At 47.1% G+C, this 20961-nt stretch overlaps 1 protein-coding gene across 6 annotated transcripts in view; it reads left to right on the forward strand.

The window, feature by feature from the left end:
* Positions 1-20961, forward strand: part of TRIOBP (TRIO and F-actin binding protein) — a 63184-nt gene that overhangs the window by 9387 nt on the left and 32836 nt on the right. For 5 of the 6 annotated variants that reach the window (XM_077339478.1, XM_077339477.1, XM_077339474.1 and 2 more), the window contains 7 exons: positions 100-248; positions 1761-1902; positions 2841-3024; positions 4795-5191; positions 6102-6234; positions 7298-10183; positions 11296-11382. In XM_077339478.1, the coding sequence (XP_077195593.1) occupies positions 100-248; positions 1761-1902; positions 2841-3024; positions 4795-5191; positions 6102-6234; positions 7298-10183; positions 11296-11382 (3978 nt within the window). Of the gene's footprint in view, positions 1-99; positions 249-1760; positions 1903-2840; positions 3025-4794; positions 5192-6101; positions 6235-7297; positions 10184-11295; positions 11383-19220; positions 19396-20961 lie in introns of those variants that run through there. The other variant, XM_077339480.1, reaches the window with a different exon arrangement.

Here is a 20961-nt window from a genome sequence, read left to right on the forward strand (position 1 = left end):
AGGTAACCTTCCATACCTGTCTCCCATCTTTCTCTTGCCAAAGAAGCAATGTGTTTAGCACTGGGGCCTCTTCTGTTAACTCTCATCTCTTCCTTGTAGGCACCAGAGGAACACACAGTGAACACCTCTGGTTGTGGGAATGGCACCAGCAACAAGTCCAGCAGCGGTGACCTTTGGGACCCCTTGTGCATCTTAGTGCCTCAGTGTGAACTCTATGTCTGTGTGGGCTCTGAGGGAAGGGCTGAGAGGTAAGTTACATGGTGGTGAAAGAGATGAGCCGGTCCTGCTCCACTAACTAAAGCAGAGAGATTGATAACAAGCCTTGCATCGCTCTGTTTGGATATAGGTGACATCTGATCTGTGGCACCATAATGCAGAAGCTGTGTGGACTAACATATTGGTGTTCTTGCAGGCTACCTGTAGGAAAGGGCACTGTGGCTAGAATGAAGTTTAGTTGCCCTTGTGGCCAGTAGTTTGCTGGATCAGGGGAATGCTGTGGACATAGTTTATCTGGATTTCAGTCAAGCTTTTGATGAGGTTCCACATTATATTCTTGTTGACAAGTTGATAAAATGCAGTATGGATCCTAATTCTGTCAGGTGGATCAATAACTGGTTGTACCCAAAGGGTACTTGTTAATGGGTCAGCATCCTCTTGGAGTGGCAAGTGCCCCTGGGAACTGCCCTAGGGCCTGTGTTGTTCAACATATTTATAAATGATTTGGATGAGGGATTAGAGGGGATACTTATTACATTTGCAGATGATACTAAACTGGGATGGGTAGCAAACACAACCGAAGACAGAAACAGAATACAGGATGATCTTGATAGGCTCAAGAAGTGGGCTAAACTGAATAAAATGAAATTCAGTAGGGACAAATGTAAAATTCTCCATTTAGGGTGGAAAAATCATATACACCAATATAGTATGGGGGAGACTTGTCTTTGCATTTGTATGTGCAAAAGGGATCTAGGAGTCTTAGTAGACCATACATTGAACTCCGTGGCTAAAAAGGCAAATGAGTTGAGATTGTCCTGCATAGTGCAGGGGGTTGGACTAGGTAACCCAGGAGGTCCCTTCCAACTCTATTATTCTATGATTCTGTAGTTGAGGTTGTCCTTTTACCTATTATGAAGAAGAATAAGAAGAGTTGGTTCTTATATGTCACTTCTCTCTCTACCAGAAGGAGTCTCAAAGCGGCTTACAATCACCTTTCCTTTCCTCTCCCCACAACAGACACCCCTGAGGGAGGTGAGGCCAAGATAGCCCTGATATTACTGCTCGGTCAGAACAGCTTTGTCAGTGCTGTGGTGAGCCCAAGGTCACCCATCCTTTCTTTCCCCCAAGGGCGTGGCGTATAATTTTCTACGTTTTTCTAATTTTCTCAAAGTTAAAGGTTATATACAAGATTTCCCCCACATTATCCTCACAACAATCCTCTGAGGTAGGACAGGCTGAAAGACTGATCCAGTGAAATAGAAAGCTTAGAATGTACGTCTCCCACATCCAACTCTTACAATACTAAGAGTGCAACTCAGTTTCCTGGGAACTAGTTACACGCGTGCGTTGTAGCAGTAGCCATGTTTTGTGAACTTGTTTGTTTTCTTGCTGAGGCAAATATAATGTGGCCATCTTTGGATTTTATTATTGACATCACTTGTTCGGTCTTCTGGATATATCTGAACCTTTCTGCAAGCTACTCTCTTGGCCACTCTGTTCAAAAACGTTGGGTTGCCCTTCTCCTTCTCCTTGCCCTTCAGCTGCCAAGAAAGCTTGGAATACACCCAGCTCAGCAGCAGAGCTGACAAGGAATCTGAGGAGGAATCAGAAGAAATCACTGCTTATCCTGACAGTAGCACTGGCACCAGCATTGATGCAGATACTGATGCAACACTCAGCAGGGTAGGACGGAAACAAGGGGTCGGTGGGTGTGTTTCTCTCTGAGCAGCCAAATCCTCCCAGGCCTTGGCTTCTTCCACCTCTCTGCGCTTATTCACATCAGTGGTCTTCAACCTTTCCAGATCTGGGACTTGTTGAGCACCAGGCACCTGATGGAGTCATAGGAAAGAAAAAGGGGCCATAGATGATCTCATGGGGGTCAAGGCAAGGATGGTCTTGTCTAGAGAACTGAAGACGGGACACAAGCTCAATGCCAGTTGTTGTACTATTAGTGAGGAACAAGCTAATGTAGGAACAAGGAAGGAATCTTCTTCACCACTTACTATCACACATGCTATTCTGCTGTGCCTCTGAACAAAGGGAAGCCCTCTATGGACATGTGCTAGTAGTAGGGAAATGACAGCTCTTGTAGGAGCTCGGGACTCCGTGATCCACTTGGATCCCCAGCCTGTGAGTTGAAGACAACTAGTTTTGATGACTGCAGAGAAACTCCTGTGTTCCAGATCCTAAATACAGGGAGGCAAAAGATGGTTATTCTGTATCTGACTTAAAGGATTAGATGCCTGCGCTAGGGATTCAGTGTTTTGGCCTTACCTGCTCTCTCAGACATGCTTCTTTTCCCATTAGATACAGCTGTAGGTTCCATGCAGCAAGAGTTTATGGGACTGCTTTACCTACTTATTTAGTACATTTTAATTCATTGTTTGGTCCAGGAAGCTCAAAGCAGTGCACACCGTTCCCTTCCACTGTAACCTCACCACAACCATCCCATGAGTTCAGTTGGGCTTGGGGAGAGCGATTGGCCCCAGACTGGCCACTGGCCTTCCAGTGTAGAGTGAGGATGCCAACCGGGGCTTGACACAGAACTACAACACCCCAGCTGTCTGTATCACTACTCTTCTGCAGGATCTTTGGGTGACATGGTACCACCTTTTTCTTAGGACTGGGAGATGACCAGGCTCCTTGACAGCATTTTGGGATCCGACAACCCAAACACAATGTACTATGCAGGCAAGAAGCAAGAGGTACGATCTGAAAGCCTGCATGCTGATAGACCCAGATGGACTGAGACCACAACCCCCAGATCCCATGGGAAAACAGAGCCCAGGAGCAGTCTGAAAGCAGGTATGCCTCAGCTCTCACATGCCACCCCCCCCCCACCCCCGATCAACCTGTAGATACGGTTTCCTTTTTTCTTTGGGGTGGGGACATGTCCTGTGCTATACTAAGGGACCCAAATCTCAGGCCAAGAGGAAGTATCTGTGCATATATTTGCAAAACCAGCTGTGCTTCCAGAGTTTTAAGTTTTCAAAGGTCTGGGAGGTTGTTTGGGCAGCAAGTTAAAAGAGAAGGCAGCAAAGGAAGAGAGCACTATGGAGTACAGCGTTAACTGCATTTAAAACGTGAAACTCACAAGGCTCCACAAGGCTCATCTGGGCTACCAACCTCTGGTATACTAGATAAGCACGTGGAGCTGTTCTGCATGGGGAGAGCAGCTCACTTTATACAAGATGGTTGGGAGTGCTCTTACCTGCCAGCATCGTGTCTAAATTAAGCCAAGGGGATGCTGAGTAAAAGTAATCCTAAAGGAGAATGAGGATGACTGCACTGCATGTAGAAGCCTTTTCCACTTTCGTGGGAAGGCCTCCCTGCCCCCTTTCTTTCACACCTGTTTGTGTCAATAAATATGATGGCAAGAAATGTGTTTGTTTTTATGCGATTCTAGGGGTAACAGAACTGATTCTCCCATGGTATGTTCCCTTCATAGTGGCATAGAGTAGTCACAAACTCTTAGGTTAGAGCAGTGTTCCCCAACCACCAGGCTACGGCCCGGTAATGGGCCGTGGAGGCCTGAGTACTGGGCTGCTGCGGCGGGTGAGGGTGTGGAGGAGGGAGTCACACCTACTGGCCATGCCTTCCTCTCCCCCCATGCCTCCCTTTCCCCCTCCCCAGTCCCCAGCCCGAAAAAGGTTAAGGACCACTGCGTTAGAGGCAGACGTTAGAGAAACGCTGGCAGGGGCTCATGGAAATTATAGTCCATGACCATCTGGAGGACCACAGGTTGACTACCCCTAGCCTAGCACACATTCACTTCTTCTCCAAAATTAGCCAGTCTTGTCTTCTCTCCATCACATTTGAAAAGGTACTTCAGAAGCATGAAGGGAGAATCATCCCATGTGGATGCGGTTGCCCCTGTCAGAGGAGGATGTCTGACTTACAACTTCCAGACAGTTTTGTCTTTGGTCTCATGTCCATGGCTTGTTCCCAAAATTCCTAGAGCACCACAGATCATTCAGCCCTGTGTCTTACCCTACCTGCAGGGATATCTAAGTTTGCCTATCTTAATGGCCCAAGATAGTCTTCTGAACTGAGTGCAAATAAGCCAGCATCCATTGGTAGGCACAAACCACACGAGACTGGGGAATAGGAGGACAACATGGATTGATATAGTTCTGTGGGGTTTCCTTCCTAGTCAAAAGGCTCCTCTGCTTGGACTCTACTTCTCATACAAATACGCTGGTTGTTCATACCTTGTTTCTTCACTGAAGGTTCTAAAAGTAGCTGACAGCTAACCACAAAATAAGTGAAAGCAAGGATTGGTTGGCATGTCATGCCATAGCTCCAGAAGTGAGCGATGTATTGGGAAGCCCCTAGTTTGAAGTTTGCCTCTTTCATGAATGTCTAAAGCTACCTAATGCAAGTCTTGTCCTCAGTCCCCCTTTTGTGAAATAGTAATAATATTGGTGATCGTCTCCTACCTTAGAAGAGCTGTAAAGACTGCATGTGGAATGTTCTGAATGTTCATGATAATCTGAATTTGAGGAGGGATTATGTTCTCAGTCTTTTCCTCCTTGTGCTTGGGAAGTGCTGTTAAGTTATTTTTGGTCTATCCAGAACCCAAAGTCAAGAGCCAAGACCACGCAGACAAATGGAGGAAGCCCCAAGAAGAGAGTGCCTATTTCTCTCTGGAGCGTCGGAAATCCGAGCCTAGCTGTACGTCTTCCCCTCCCCGCGTTGGCCGCAGCCCTTTGCCTGTCCATGGTGAGGGCTCCCGAGCTGGTGGGCACCCTCCATCCTCCATCAGCTCTGCAGACTCCAGCCCCAGTTGCCACACAAGTGGCCGAAGCGAGGGCCAGCATGGACTCATGAGGCAGGAGTACACAGTGCTGGCTGACCTGCCCAAGCCAAAGCGCATTAGCCACCGGGAAGCCTTTGAAAAAGAGCGCAGCAGCTCCCGCACTCGTAGCCCTGGCCGGGCAGAGGTGGAGCGGCTCTTTGGACACGAGCGCAGGTGAGGTGAGGTGAGAGATGGGATGGGGAAGGATGTCTGTGCAACCTTTGTCTTATCCATGGTCTGCCACGCAAGGTAGTAGGGCTGGACTAAGCTTTGTGCAAAGCAAGTTGTATTCTGTTAAGGCGTGTGGTGTATGTGACCACAAGGGCTACAGTGCCTGGGTCCAAATTAAAAATGGGAGGAGAATGGAAACGGAATGGTCTGGTGGACTCAAGAAAACATTACAGAGGGAGTCAACCTGTGATCCTCCAGATGTCCATGGACTTCAATTCCCATGAGCCCCTGCCAGAGTTTGCTGGCAGGGTCTCATGGGAATTGTAGTCCATGGACATCCGGAGGATCACAGGTTGACTACCCCTGCATTACAAGATTGGAAATCACTTCTATGTAGGAAACAGCCTGCAATCCAACTGCAGCTATGGCTTCATGTTTTTTAACTTAATATAAAAACAAGGGGGAAACCACTATTGCCCATAGTTTCATAGCACATATATAGAAGAGCAAGAAGAAAAGTTAGTTTTTATACCCTGCTTTTCACTGCCTGAAGGATTCGCATGGGGGCAAACAATCACCTTCTTTTCCCCACAACAGAGGTAGGTGGGGCTGAGAGAGCTCTGACAGGACTGCTCCATGAGAACAGTACTATCAGGACTGTGACTAGATCTTGCCAGATCAGAAGACACCGCTCTTAACCATTATGCCAAGCTGGCTCTCTGATCTACATGCTTGGTCCTCTCAGTCTACCTATAGGTTGTGTGCAGCACGGCTCAGGAAAGATCCGTAACCCATAAGTGGGCCATCTGAACTAGCAAGTTCTTTGGGGGTTTTCTTTTTTGGGGGGGGAGAGGCTCATTGCAGTTTAGCTGTAGCAACACTCAGTAACCGCCCTTTTTGCTTTGACTATTAGGAAGTCAGAGACACTGGGGGCTTTCCAAGCTCTGGAGGAGGGAATCCTGGATCGACTGGATAGTAAGACTCTGAAACTGGCCAAGGAAGGGCGGCTAGAGAGGAGGAAATCCAGCCCCACTTTGCGCAGAGAAGTAAGTGGCTAGGTTCGGGAGGTGTGGGTCACAGCTGAAACTTGGGGAGGGAGGGAACAGATCTCTGCCCAGCTGGGCTTATCTGTCAGCATAGTTTTGCCAGATGTGGCTCAGTGCATATCACAGTTCACCTCAAAGAACTGGTGCTTTGTCTCTCTCTGAATCTTTACTAAAATCTTTGCAATTAAGGCACTGGGATATTTCTGCAGTACAATCCTGCATAAGGCTGCACCACCTCCAATGGCACATGCTGAGGGGGGAGCCGGCTATGCTTATCTCCGTTTCTTGGCTGCAATTAATCTGCACAATACCGTATGTTTAAGCTCTCCTTAGTACTCTGCTTAATTTGCAGCATTATAATTTTCCGCATTTATTTATGCTACGGTCAATTTGTTAGCCTTTGAGGTGCTACAAAACTTTTTTTATTTATGAAAGGAAGCAGTTGTACTACCCACTAAGAATATTTTACCACAGAACAACAATCTCTTGCAATGGGTTAATAATTTTACTTTCTTTGTGTACAATCTGCCTTTCTGACTGAGCTACAAGATTACACAATCTTGAGAATCAAAGCCAATCAGTACAATACAAGGAGATGAAACTGGAGTGCAAAGTACACGCATTCTAACCAGCATAGCCTAAAATTGCAGCCATTATTATAACAGTCCTCCTGAATAATTCTATTTTGCGTACTCTGCAGAAGAATAAAAGGGGGAGACTTCCTGACCTTTCAGAAAAGCCAAGTTTAACATGACAGAAATAAAAAATAAAGCTATGCTAAGAAACAGAAGCATTTCCCCCCCAAAAAACAAGAATCCTTGTTTCATTGTTTAAGACAAAATACCATGAACCAGCCCTGGGGTTGGGAGGGAGCCTCATACTGCAGGAGTAAGGAGTGGGCAGGGTGGTGAGGGATTTGGTTGGGTGAGACAGAAAAAATGGCGGGGTGGGGGCGTGCCCATGGGGGTTTTGTGAATAAGGCTCGGGATTTAACACTATGCTTTCTGAGGAAGTTTAAACTCACAAGATACTAAATCTGACCTCTTTCTCCTCTTTTCATTAGGTGACTAAGAGACTCCCATGGGAGCCAGAACAACCCAAGAGAAGCAGAGGAGACTCCTTGCACATGGGAAGATCCGAGCGAAGCAGTGGAAGCCCAAGTGGATCCTCACGCTCAGGGAGTCCAACTCAACGACTGGAGAGAGAGAACAGGAGCAAGGGGAGTTCTCTGCACTCAGTGGTCCCTCCTCAGCTGGTGAGAGGAGAGAGGAAGAAACGGGAGGAGCCTGGCCACTCCCCAAAAGGTGGGAGAGAGAAGACTCCTCTTCATGCCGTGACTCACAGAAAACAAGTGGATAACGGTAGAAAGAGTGGCCTGGAGACTGTGCACCAACATGCTAGTTCTGGAAAGGCCACGGATAGCAAATGGAAGAGCTGCTTGGGTGCCTTACACACTACCAGCTCCACACAGAGCTTGGACAAAAGTCAAGCAAGGCAGAGGGGGCAACTGGAGAGGTACAAAGAGAGCGACCGCAGGGCCCGAGGCAAGCCATTGCTTCCTGTGGATACAACTGAGCAGCCGAGGAAAGATGTGAGAGACGGTAGAGAAGTTGCGCATACTCTCAGCCCAGGGAGAGGAATGGCAGGAAAAGATGGGCCCACTCTTAGCCCTAGAAGACCGGGAGGGGGTAGTTGGGGAGGCCCAGAAGAGACCAGGCGCACTCTCAGTCCAGGGAGTTCCATGGGAAGCAGTTTGAAGAGCCACAGGGAGGTCGGGGGTAGGGCTACTCCTGAAAGAGGCACAAGAAGCAACCAAGGAGAAGCCAGGCGCTCCCTCAGTCCAGAGACATCTATGAAAACTGGCTTCAAAAGCCATGGAGATATTGGGCGTAGCCCAAGTCCTCAGAGATATACTGGGGACAATCAGAAAGATAGGCGTTCTCTCAGTCCAGAAAGATCTATAGGGACTAACTTCAGGAGTCATTTGGAAGCTGGGCATAGTGGATGTCCTCAGAGATATATAGGTGGAAGCCAAGGAGAGACCAGGCCTTCCCTCAGTCCAGCAAGATCTATGGGGAGTAGCTTCAAAAGTCATGGGGAAATTGGGCATAGTGCAAGTCCTCAGAGATATACAGGGGACAACCAAAGAGAGGCCAGGCGCTCCATTAGTCCAGAAAGGTCTACGAAAATTGGCTTCAGAAGTCATGGGGAGGTTGGGCGTAGTGCAAGTCCTCAGAGATATACAGGGGACAACCAAAGAGAGGCCAAGCGCTCCATCAGTCCAGAAAGGTCTACAAGAACTGGCTTAGGAAGTCATGGGGAGGTTGGGCGTAGTGCAAGTCCTCAGAGATATACAGGGGACACCCAAAGAGAGGCCAGGCGCTCCATTAGTCCAGAAGGGTCTACGAGAACTGGCTTCGGAAGTCATGGAGAGGTTGGACGTAGTGCAAGTCCTCAGAGATATACAGGGGACACCCAAAGAGAGGCCAAGCACTCCATTAGTCCAGAAAGGTCTACGAAAACTGGCTTCGGAAGTCATGGGGAGGTTGGGCGTAGTGCAAGTCCTCAGAGATATACAGGGGACACCCAAAGAGAGGCCAGGCGCTCCATTAGTCCAGAAAGGTCTACGAGAACTGGCTTCGGAAGTCATGGAGAGGTTGGACGTAGTGTAAGTCCTCAGAGATATACAGGGGACACCCAAAGAGAGGCCAAGCGCTCCATTAGTCCAGAAAGGTCTATGAGAACTGGCTTCGGAAGTCATGGAGAGGTTGGGCGTAGTGTAAGTCCTCAGAGATATACAGGAGACACCCAAAGAGAGGCCAAGCGCTCCATTAGTCCAGAAAGGTCTACGAGAACTGGCTTAGGAAGTCATGGGGAGGTTGGGCGTAGTGCAAGTCCTCAGAGATATACAGGGGACACCCAAAGAGAGGCCAGGTGCTCCATTAGTCCAGAAAGGTCTACAAGAACTGGCTTCGGAACTCATGGAGAGGTTGGGCGTAGTGTAAGTCCTCAGAGATATACAGGGGACAACCAAAGAGAGGCCAAGCACTCCATCAGTCCAGAAACATCTACGAGAACTGGCTTCAGAAGTCACGGAGCAGTTGGACATTGCGCAAGTCCTCAGAGAGATACAGGCCAAAGAGAGACTAGGCATTCCCTCAGTCCAGACAGATCTATGGAGACTGGCTTCAGAAGTCATGGGGAGGCTGGCCATAGCTTAAGTCCTCACAGATATATAGGTGGAAGCCAAAGAGAGAGTAGACATTCCTTCAGCCCAGAGAGATATTCAGGTGGAAGCCAAAGAGAGTGTAGGCGCTCATTCAGCCCAGAGAGTTACACAGAAACCAGGGGCATCTCTGAGGAGGTCAGGCATTCTTCTACTCCTGGAAGGCCCATAGAGATTAACTGTCCAAGTCTACAACAACCAAGGTGCTTTGATGTTCCTCAACAACACCCAGACAACAGCTGGAAAAGCCAAAAGGAGGTCCTTGCGATAAAACCAAGGATCACAGCAGAGATTGACTGGCCTGGCAAAGGAGAGCAATCAACCTCTTGGACCTCTAAAAAGGAGAACGGCTGGGACAGATGTGGGAAATCTTTGTATCCCACAAGTCCCCCGGTTGCTGTGGAGCTGAGGACTGACCAAGGAGAGCCTTCTCCCCCCATGAATCCATTTTGGACACCAGAGAATAACCATGAGAGCCTAGAAGGGCCCTTGTGCCATAAGTATCCAATGCAGGCCATGGAAAAGGAGCAGATAAGCAGCAGCGAACATCCACATTCCACAAAGCCTGGACAGCAGCAGCTGGAGCCAGACAGGAAAATCCAAGCTAGTTCAGCAGGAAGGATGGAGAACAAATGGATGAATCAGGAAAGGTGTCAGAGTCCTATGAGGCCAGAGAAGAAAGTGGAGAGTGATGGCAGTAAGGAAGAAGAGTTCTCAAACCAGGTAAATAATTTTATGGAGATTGGTCTGAGATGAAATGGGGTTGCATTATTCATTTAGTATGTTTTATTGTTTTTAAGGTAAAGGTAAAGGTATCCCCTGTGCAAGCACCGAATCATGTCTGACCCTTGGGGTGACGCCCTCCAGCGTTTTCATGGCAGACTCAATACAGGGTGGCCTTGCCAGTGCCTTCCCCAGTCATTACTGTTTTTACCCTCCAGCAAGCTTATTTTACCGACCTCGGAAGGATGGAAGGCTGAGTCAACCTTTAGCCGGCTGCTGGGATCAAACTCCCAACCTCATGGGCATAGATTTCAGACACCCTTTCAGCCGCTTACCACTCTGTGCCACAAGAGGCTCTTTTTTATTGTTTTTAGTCTGTTGTAACCAGCCATGAGTCGGCTGACCCGAGGGTGGGGGTTAAAAAATTTAATAAATAATAAATAAATGAGCCCCGGAAGCACCAAAATCTCTGTAACTAGGAATTATTATTGCCCCCTTCCTTCATCTCTGTAGAAGCTTTGGGTTTTTTTTCTTGGTGCCCCTCTGCTGCTGAGTGGTCATAAAATATAGCCCTGGCTTGGGTGTACCATGCACAATTTCTGCACTGAGAACAAATGTAGATATAATTGTTTCTTAAGCCTACTCAATATCACATTCTGGTATCACATTGCTAGGGTCTAGACACAAGATCTAGATTAGAAGGTTGAAATTCAGTATATCTAGACAGAGATGCTGATTCTGAAAATGACACTTTTTACATAGAATAGATGCTTGTTTTTATCTCACAGTGAAGTCCAGCAAACCACTTACAGGATAAGATATTAATATTGTGGCAGGGGTTGGCATCTTCTGGCATCTGCCAAGAACTGCACCCCAACAGTGTCCTGGCCCTAATGCATTGCTATTTAACAAACACACGTGTGGTAGTGCAATTGTGGAAAGCAATGCTCTGTTGCTCAAAGACATGCCCGAGGTTCAGAGGAGAAACGACTTGTTCCTTTTGAATCGTCTCCACAATCTGGAGGGACTATCAACAGACTCCTAAAGCTGAAATTCTTAGAACGAGGCAATGTGTGAACATGGCTTTTTTGTGTGTGTCTCTTTCCTTGTAGGCCCAGATAGACAGAGAATCACCTCTGAAAACTGCTTGCTCCTCACAAAGCCAAGACCCTAACCTGGATGCTAATCAAAACCACCAGGTACAGTAGGATCTGCATTGTATGAGTGAGCTGCTGGAGATGGCTGACAACCAGGCAAATGTGGCCTTGTGGTTGCTTTGGTGGTTACGACTGATCTGGTCTCTGTTGGTTCTGCTTTGCCTTTGTTAATGGGTGTCTTATGTCTTCTTTTCTGTTGGCCTGCTGCAAACATTTATATCCCACTTTTCCAGAAAACGGTTCAAAGTGGCTGACAAAAGTTTAAGAACCATACTAAATCGAACCCATTACAATTTCTAATAACAGAAGCAACAAGAGAAGTTGAGCAGTAGAACAGCTGCTATGAAGTTACCAAATATTTTCTTGTCTGGCACCTCTAAGTGCCAACAGTGTCTCAGGTGGACCTTACTGTGGAAAGAGTTCAAAAGATGTGGTGCCACTACCGTTAAGGCCTGCTACTCTTCCTTCAGGAGTTCAGGAAAAGGGTGGGGTGGTCCTGCAGAAAGGCTTCCAAGGACGATCAAAGTGCTTCAGTGAGTCTATATAGGAGTAGGAGGCTCTTTATTTTTACTTCTTTATTTCTTATATTTATATACTGCCCTTCCCGTGCGGCTCAGGGCGGTTTAGAGAGAACATGGAGATCTCCACCCCTCTTAGTAATGGGGGTTTTTAGGAAGGGGATTTTCTGTTTCCGCCATGTTGTGATGGATTTTAAGTCTTTTAATGGGAGTTTTAATGGGGTTTTAAGACATTGTGACCTGCCACAAGCTGCTTAGGGAGTGGCGGGTAATAAATTGAAAAATAATAATCCTAATCATTAGTCTGGTACAACATGGTTCAGTGATAGCATCAGACAATGACAGCATCAGGAACAGTAAAAATAATAGCTTCTAGTAATATGATTAGCTGTTTTATTACAAAGGAGCTTCAAGGGCAGAATGGAAAGGGATGTTGCTGTAATAGTCAGGGCATCCAGACTGTGTTTGGGATATGAAGCTGGGATAATTTAAATCCAGAACAATGTCCCGCTTTCTCTGGCATGTTTAGTTTTGCGATAGAAATTTCGGTGACAAAAGGAAAGTCAGTGGTCTGCTTTGTTCAAAGTGCTCCAGCTGGGTGGCTGGCATCCTTGGCTGTTGCCTCAGCAGACGCTGCAGCAGTAGCACGTATCTTCCGTGCCGTGTCTCCAGCCCTCTTGCACGTTGCTTCAGCAAGTCTGTACTTGGAATGCAGCTGCCAAGAGAATGACATCCATCTACCTGGCTGCCTTGAGCAAACGCAACACCTGCATCTTGGTTGCTGGTACTGGCTTAACTGCTAAGCCTGCAACATGGCTTTGTTGTGACTGTGGCAGGGTAAACAGCTTGAGGGTTCGACTCTCCCCTCTCCCAGGCATGCACAAAATGGAATGACGATTGATGGAAGTGACACAAAGCCACAGTGTAATGGGCAAAAATCTAGATGGGGATGCAAGGTATTTCGTAATAAGCTTAGGTCATGGATGTTATTTATGGATGCTTTGAGACGTCGCTGCAAGTATCAGTACCCAGCCGTTTATGGGCGCTGTGTGATCTCAGCAGAAATTAACTTCTGTAAGAAATGACAGGAATCCCTGTCATTCTGGATTGCTCGAGGCAGAGTGAGGTACGGCAGGATATAAGTAGTAGGACTGACCTAGTAGGATGGTGGAATAAATACTTTATCCCATGAATGCACATAGAGGAGAAAGGTGACTTTCTTATAGAAATGCTGCTGTTTAAAATGTCTTGTGAAACGTGTGTGCCTTGAGTCTATACAAATATCTGCCTCTGTGCCAAAGTGCCCTCCCTGCAAGAAGCAGCCCTTGCTGGATATGTGATTTCCCTCTTAACACTCAATGGCAAATCTACCCCCCTCCCCCATATCATTGCCATTACCTAGCTGATTCTCCATCCTCTGCTATATAATTTTATAGCAAACAATTGCACTTCATTTATTCAACAATATCTTGAGATTTCAGTGTTTATGTAAAGTAAATAACTTTACATGTGATATGCATCCAATCTTGTTTTGGTTGTGTAACACACACCCAAATAGTGAAAGAACGTGTGTTCTCTTGTTGAAAAATTTAAAATTATTGGATGCAGTTTGTACAGATTATTCTGCTGATGGCTCCTGACTTTTAACTAGGGAAGGTTAGGCGGTGTGCAAACAGATGAAGAAAACTGTTCTTGTCTTAATGCGAGATGTATAACCTCGGTTTAAGATTGGAGGTGTGTGGCCGGGGAGAGGGGGAAATAGCTTGCTAACACAGAAGTACTGCTCAGTAGCATGTTGAACAGCTGTCTTTGCCTCCTGTTTGCCAGACAGCTTAAATCAGGGGTAGTCAAACTGCGGCCTGCCAGATGTCCATGGACTACAATTCCCATGAGCAGCTCATGGAAATTGTAGTCCATGGACATCTGGAGGGCCGCAGTTTGACTACCCCTGGCTTAAATGAACAAAGTGTAGGTGACATTTTCCCTGTGTTGACTTCACTAGGTTGGGGCATTGCTGAGTGTAAGAGTTTCCTTCTCCTGAACAAGCTGCTTAAAGACACTGAAATGAAGTGGCCCATATATTTATCAAAAAAAAAGGACAGGTGGGGGATCCCTAGGTACTGAGAATGCTCTGAACTTAAGCCTGCTTGCCCGTAGTTGGATGCAGCTGCTCTTTGAAGAAATGCATTTTTAATAAGCTATTAGAGCCTACTGAAATTCAATGAATGCTTTCCTAATAAGGGGGAAATCCTGTGAGGGGAATGTACCATTGTTCCTGCAAGAGGGGATCTTCCATCTAGAAGCAGCAAGATAAATGGGATTGCCCCAGGTCAAATGGTGAGATCCAGAAATGTTTGAGGCTATGTCTGGATTGTATAGGTCTATTAAGCTACTGGATATGTTAATAAGGTTTGCAGGGAGCTGGCTTGGTTAGATTTTTAAATAAAGAAGACCAAACCAGGCAGGATGCTGGTAGTTCCTTGTATGGAGCTTCCAGATATATTTCTTTTCTGCAGCCAGAACATGGGATTCGCTCCTCCCCCTCCGACACGTATATTTGAGTTAAAACCCTATGCTATTTTCCTGTTCCTGAAGAGCACCATTGGAATTTGCCCCTTGGATCAAATGTGCAGACTATGATGCAGTTTCAGCATCCCACTGTGGTCACTTACCATACATAGTAGTACGGCAGGAATCGTGGTTTTACAAATGTTGAAAATCACCTGTTGGAGTTGTAGAGAGAAAGAGATGAGGCATGTACACAGTCTAAACTTCTGGTAAATTCTGAAAGCAGCCAGTTCAGTTTAAGAGTAGCAGTTCCAATAAATGCAGCATTGGGCACTGAACTCCTTGATTGCTGGGTACCATTCCTTTAAAGACCTGGAACAGGGGTAGTCAAACTGTGGCCCTCCAGATGTCCATGGACTACAATTCCCAGGAGCCCCTGCCAGCAAACACTCATGGGAATTGTAGTCCATGGACATCTGGAGGGCTGCAGTTTGACTACCCCTAATCTGGAATAAGGATAACTGGTAAATCCATTGAAGTACTTATGCATGTTTAAAAAACAAAACCCAAAGCCTGGGGATTAGGAAGATAATATTTTTCAACACAAACGGTATTAGAGTTCTAAATGACAGCAAATGCAACCAGGTGTCCTAATGAATGTGTGATGTTCTACTAGCATTGTACAGCGGTCACTGTGTCGGAGTAGCTGCTGAGAGACTGGGGTTCCAGTCTCTGGGTGAGCATGGGCCAGTCGCATGCTTTCAGCATGTTACGAGTCTGGTGGCACCCTTCAGTCCAACAAGGTTTTATTCAAGGTAAAAGCTCAAATTAAACTTTGTTGGTCTTAAATATGCCACTGGCCTCAACCTTTGTCCTCCTGCTTCAGATGAACATGGCTACCCATCGGAATCTACCCTCAGAGTTTTTTGTAAGGATACAATGGCGAACAGGAGAACAATGTAAGCTGCTTTGAGTCCCCATTGGAGAGAAAGACAGAGTAAATTTAAGTCAGTACAATAATTTATGTTGGTGATCAGTAAAAGGGAGTTCCCAATGTCCCAGTTTTCTTCACTACCTTAACTAGCAGCTTCAGGAGAGGAGGGGAGAAGTTGGATAAGAGTTGAGTGGCAGGAAAAGGGGAGGAGGCATGAATTGTTTGCCTGGAGGGACTGGGTTTCAGTCTGGGAAAGGCTTGGCCACAATCCCCCCTCCCGATTTTTGTAAGGCTAAACTATACCTGGAATCCTTCCATGGAGGCCTCCAATATAAGTTTTAGGTTGGCTCTCAGTCTGTTTAGATGATCTCATCTCTGAACTAAGATAGGAATGAGTTTCCACTTAAGGCAGCTGGTAGCTTACAGTAAAGGGGAGGTACAGAAATGCTTGAACACATCTAATTCTAGTGTGAGAAATTGATTTACAAATTCTTTTGATTAATTCCATCATTATTAAACAAAAATTGGGGGCTTAGAGCCCATAATGGTGACCAAATAACATGATGAATTGTGGCTTCTTAGATTGGTTCAGACTTGTGCATTCTATGGGCTTATGATTAATGTGGCTGGATGTATTTGAATATCTTTGCTGTGCTTGTAATGACTTAAGCCCAGTGTTTTGTTGATCTTATAATGAGAATCCCTTGGAGCAAGGTCTTCTAGAGGCTGAAGCTCGTGAATATGTGTGTGGATCATGATCAGTGTTGAAAATACATGGTTTAACTCCATGAGTGAAAAATCCCAGTTTGACTGAAGTTCTTCTGACTTCTAGGCCTGTTTGTAGTTTTCTCATTTATACAACTTTTATGTTTATGGACCCAATTACATTGTGAGCCCAACATTATTTTCTCAAAAGGTGCATGCAGACATTTAATTAAGGCTCTCCCAAGTTTATCGTATTTATTTAATCTTTCAATTTATACCCCAGCCCTCCTGGCATGTACCTTGGGCAGGTCAGTTTCTCTCACCTACCCTCTTATACTAGCAATAAAAACAATACTGTCTGTCTTACTGGGCTATTGTAAGAATTACCAGAAGGCAGTGTACTGGAGATGCTTTGAATACTTAGTGCTCTATAATAAATACTAATACTTTGTTCATGAGAGAGACTTCTTCCCATCCTGTGTGTGCCTGCAGCCATTGTTCTAATCTCTGGCAGACTTAACTGCTGACTTGTCTCTTACATCGTTCCATGTAATTTGTATTATTTAATGTTCAATGTAAACCGCCCAGAGCTGCAAAGAAATGGGCGGTATAAAACATCTAAATAACTAACTAAATAAATAAAAAGTTGCAAGAGTGAGGAAGTTCCATGGTCTGATGCACTAGTGCTCTGATTCACCTGATGCTCTAGGGTAGTAACTTCTGCAAGGGTGGGAACTTTTCCAAACAGCCCTCTCTCCTCAAGGAGGAAACTGGCCCTAGGGTTACTGAAATGCAAATATACTGAATGCAACAAAATGTGATGGCCATGAATAGTGGAGCCACATGTTCCTCATGTTCACTGATAATTAGTCAGCCTTTTACTCTCTTGCATGATCACAAAAGAGGTAGGAATCATAAAAGGGGGAGGAATTGTTGCAACTTCCTAGTGTCTGCCACTGGTAAATGGGAATTGCCTTCAAATGTAGGGCAGTGCCACTCGGGGAATGAAAATCAACTCTCTTGTCAAGCATACTTAGAGACAAGGATTCCCCAAATGACCTGGTGCAACGTGCTTAGGCATGGGGGGGTGGGGTCACATTCTTTGCCTGCAGGCGCTTTTGGCGGATAGGGGGAGAATATCGTTGATGCATAATTGGGTGGTGGTCATGGTGCAGGACTATCCTCTTCTACATGATCAGCGTTAGGAATACTTTGCAACTCTATAGCAAAAATACTCCATGGAAATATAAATGCAACAGATTGGAGATGCAAACCATAGAAGTTTGGTGTTCTCCAAAGCAAAGCCATTCTTGACCTGGATAGGAAATTGTTTAGGAGAGGAACTCCAAATAACCCAACTTTTGAGTTGTGTTGGATAAAGGGGGATATAAATGGGAAGAAATACATATCCTGGAGGGATTTATACATGGGGGGAACCCTTTCTACCATTGTGTGATAATAATGACGGAAAGAACATCAGAAAGTGGGAAGTAATGTTTGTAGCTTATGTATTCATATTTCCATTCTAGTTTTGGCACACTTAGAAGTCTCTAGTGCTATAGCAGCATAAGGTTTCTCTAAGGCATGTGTGCATAAATGTAATGTGCAAAATATTTCACATACTGCATTCACCAGTATGGTGTAATGGACAGAGTGGCCCAAATCCCCCAGTTCTAGCATAGAAGCTTACTGGGTGACCTTGGGCCTGTCAGACTCTCAGCCAGGCCTCCCTCCCTCCCTCCCTCCCGGTGGTGGTTGCGAGAAAATAGAGAAGCAGAGACCAGTGTTGTGAGCCACTTTGAGTCCCAGCTGGTGTGAAAAGCAAGATAAGTGTAAACACTGAGATTCTGGGCACTTCTTGGCAAGGTAGCATACTGTCCCATATCCTGGTGTGGACCAGTGCAATAGCAGTAGACCTTGCTGAACAAATTGATAATGAGCATTTGAATAATCTGTCTTTATAGAATGTTTGCTTTGTACTCACTGTTTTATTGGTTCCCATGAGGACATGTGTCTCTGATCAAGAGAGAATATGGCAAAGTATTTTTTTTAATTTACCTTTCCTGAATGAGAATAGTTCAGGCCTTTGATTTAGGGACTTCCCTTCCACAACTTAAGAACTGCTCTAAGGGCCTTCTTCCATCTATACCTTTATAACCTGGTTTTGTAGTGCTGCAAGGTAGAAACAGCGTTCTAATTTTGTATGTCTAAGAAAACAAGATCTTATAAAGATTATCATGGCTGCTTAGTATAAATAATGAAATAAACAAAAGTAAACCACACCGGCAGCAATGGAACCAGGCATATTTATGAATTACAGAACTGGGATTGAGCTACTTGCCCTACCAGCACAGGTCAGATTTTTGTGAAGTCGTAGCCAAGTTTTTATTAAAGCATCAGATTTCATGAATTACGACTCAGCCTCCACTGAACCCAGCTCAGATCTTGCTAAATGCCTCCCCCTCTTCCTTGCTGTTCACCTCCACCCCACTTGAGTCCTCCAGGAATGCCTGAGTGGCATTCAGATGTTGAAGAACGCAAAGCCATTTTGAACAGGTCTCAAGGGCTCCTTCCCTGCTTCTTTAAAATTGTAGCCAGGTGCAGCCCCCAACACACACCCCTCCTCAAGCGGGGGACAGTGTGAGGGGGGGGAGGTAGCAGAATGACTTGGGGCTGTGGGGACACAAGAGTTACCTGTGTTCAAAGTCTGCGTTCTGCTGTGTTGGTGGTGTGTAAAAGCTGATGGTGTTCGACGGACTGTGTATGTGTGATTATCCAGCTTCTCTCACTGAGCAATACCATGGCGGTAGATTGGGCTGGGCAGCTCTGTTGGTCTGAAGCCACAGCACTGAATTCGAGTCCGGGGCCTCCCTGAGATCCTGCCAAGTTTTAATTTGTTAGAAGCTGCCGTGTGCGCCCCCGACAGCGTGAGGGAAACTCTGCTGGACTCGAATCAGGTCCCGTGGCCAGGACGCGCCTTCCCCCGCGAACGGACTGGCCGGAGAGGGTCTTGCGGGCGCCTCTCCGCCTCGGCCCCGCCCCTTTTCACTCTCCGCCGCCTCATTGGCTCCCGTCCCTCCACTTTTTTGCCTTGCCCCCCCCCCGCCTCCTCCTCCCGCGGCCCCATTGGCTGTTGATGACTCGGGTCCCGCAACAGTTGCCATTCCACGGCTTCCCATTGGCCCAGAAGGGCCCTCCCAGGAAGTTTTAAAAAAAGAAAAGGGAGGAAAAAAAAGTTTCTTGCTCGGCCGGAGGTGCAAAGAGGGAGCAAGGAGGCGAGAGGGGAAATGGGTCTCCCTCCTGCTTGCGCCGCTGCGTTCAGTCCTGGCTGCTTCTAAAAGCGCACGGGGAGATTTCCTTGGTTGGTTTCAGCCCATTTGCATCATGACGGTGAGTCTGTAAGCGCTCTTCCGCGGGGCGACGTTGCGCGCTCCAACTGCGGTGTCGCCGGACTTTCCCGTAAGGGCTCGGAGGGCGTGTGCAGGCAGAGGAAGCCGGTCCGTCGGGAGTAAGATTCGGATTGGCCCCGGTTGTCCGGCGGAGCGCCTAGGCGTGGGGATGACTAGCAAACCGGCACGGTCCCCTCCGCTCCCGCTCGGGAAGGTTTCCTGGGCGGGACTGGAGGTGATCTTTCTGGCCTTGTGGTGCCCCAGCGTGATGGTGCGCGGTTGGCAAGGCTTGGGCATCTTTTTCGCCCGCCTTCTGTTGGGCGGGACTGTTCCGACTTAGAAGTTGAAGAGAGTTCTGGGTCGGGCGGCCGATGCAAGAGTTCTGTGTGAGCTTGAAGTCAGCGCACGCCTTGGCATCCGCAGAATGTGGGAGATCGCCGCATTAGCTTCCTTTTAAGTCGCTTTCTCGCTGCACCCATGCCGCCTCCTGTCTCCGGCCCTGGCTCTGCTGCCGGGCTGCGCAAAACGTTCGCGTGTCAGCGAGGAGGATCGTTGCCTCCCTCGGAGCGGTTGGCTTTTCCGCCGAAGCAGCCCTTCCCGGGACTGGGTGTGCTGCAGTTATTCCGTGGATCCGCTGGCCGCCGTGGTTGTGGGGATGAAGGTTTCCCGAAGCCCAGAGTTTTCTCTCCAATGTGATCGTTGAAATAGGTTCAAAGACTCCAGTTACTCCTTACTGGCAGGGCCTCCCTTTGCAACAGTTTGAACAGTTCTGTCTTTATAGGCAAGAACAAATTCCACTAGAGGTGAGGCATGCTTAGTCTGTCGTAACACAACCAAAAGGCTTTATCACAAATGCTAAAACCAGCAGTGTCATTGCGGAGTTAAACTAGGTTGGACTGGAGCCTGCTTCTGAGGACAAGCCGGAGTTTGGCCCAACTACAACTCTGCCTCCCACCCCTCCCCCCTTCCCCTTTCCCCTCTGGCTCCATGGGGAGTGGGTGTGCTATTCGATGAGAACAGCATGGCGGTATTGTGCAACACGGTCAAAATGAGATATTGCTGTTATCTGAGAGGAGGGTGGGGAGGATAATATGTGCATTGTGTGTGGGGGGGGCAGTTTCTTAGGGGGCTGCTGGTGGGATTTTGAAAGAACCGGGGAAGGGGTGCTTTGGAAACACCAAGATAGTCTTCCTTTGGGCCACATTAGAAGGCAGTGTCTTTCAGCGGTGGAGTAGATCCACCCAGCGTGTGCAGGCCAATAGCTCTGTGATGTGACCTGTCAGGTGTGCATCAATGACACACACACACACAATCTTTTTTGGTAATCTCTGGCAGGAAGCAAAAAGAAGGGGGGAGCTGTGGGCAGATCATAGCCTGCTGCTTGGTTGCAGACGAAAAGTAAAAAACGAACGGAGCTCTGGGTGGCTGGAGTCCCTGTAGTGGGTTTCAGTTTAGTAGAAATTGGAAGGAAGACGTTCCCTCTGTCTGAGCCAGGAGAGTTACCTGTTGTGAGATGAGGCGCCTGGGTGGACCAGCTAGAGCTCCTTGTACAGAGCCTTCGAGTGGT

Source organism: Paroedura picta, chromosome 5 (assembly GCF_049243985.1).
Source record: "Paroedura picta isolate Pp20150507F chromosome 5, Ppicta_v3.0, whole genome shotgun sequence".
Lineage (NCBI taxonomy): Eukaryota > Metazoa > Chordata > Lepidosauria > Squamata > Gekkonidae > Paroedura > Paroedura picta.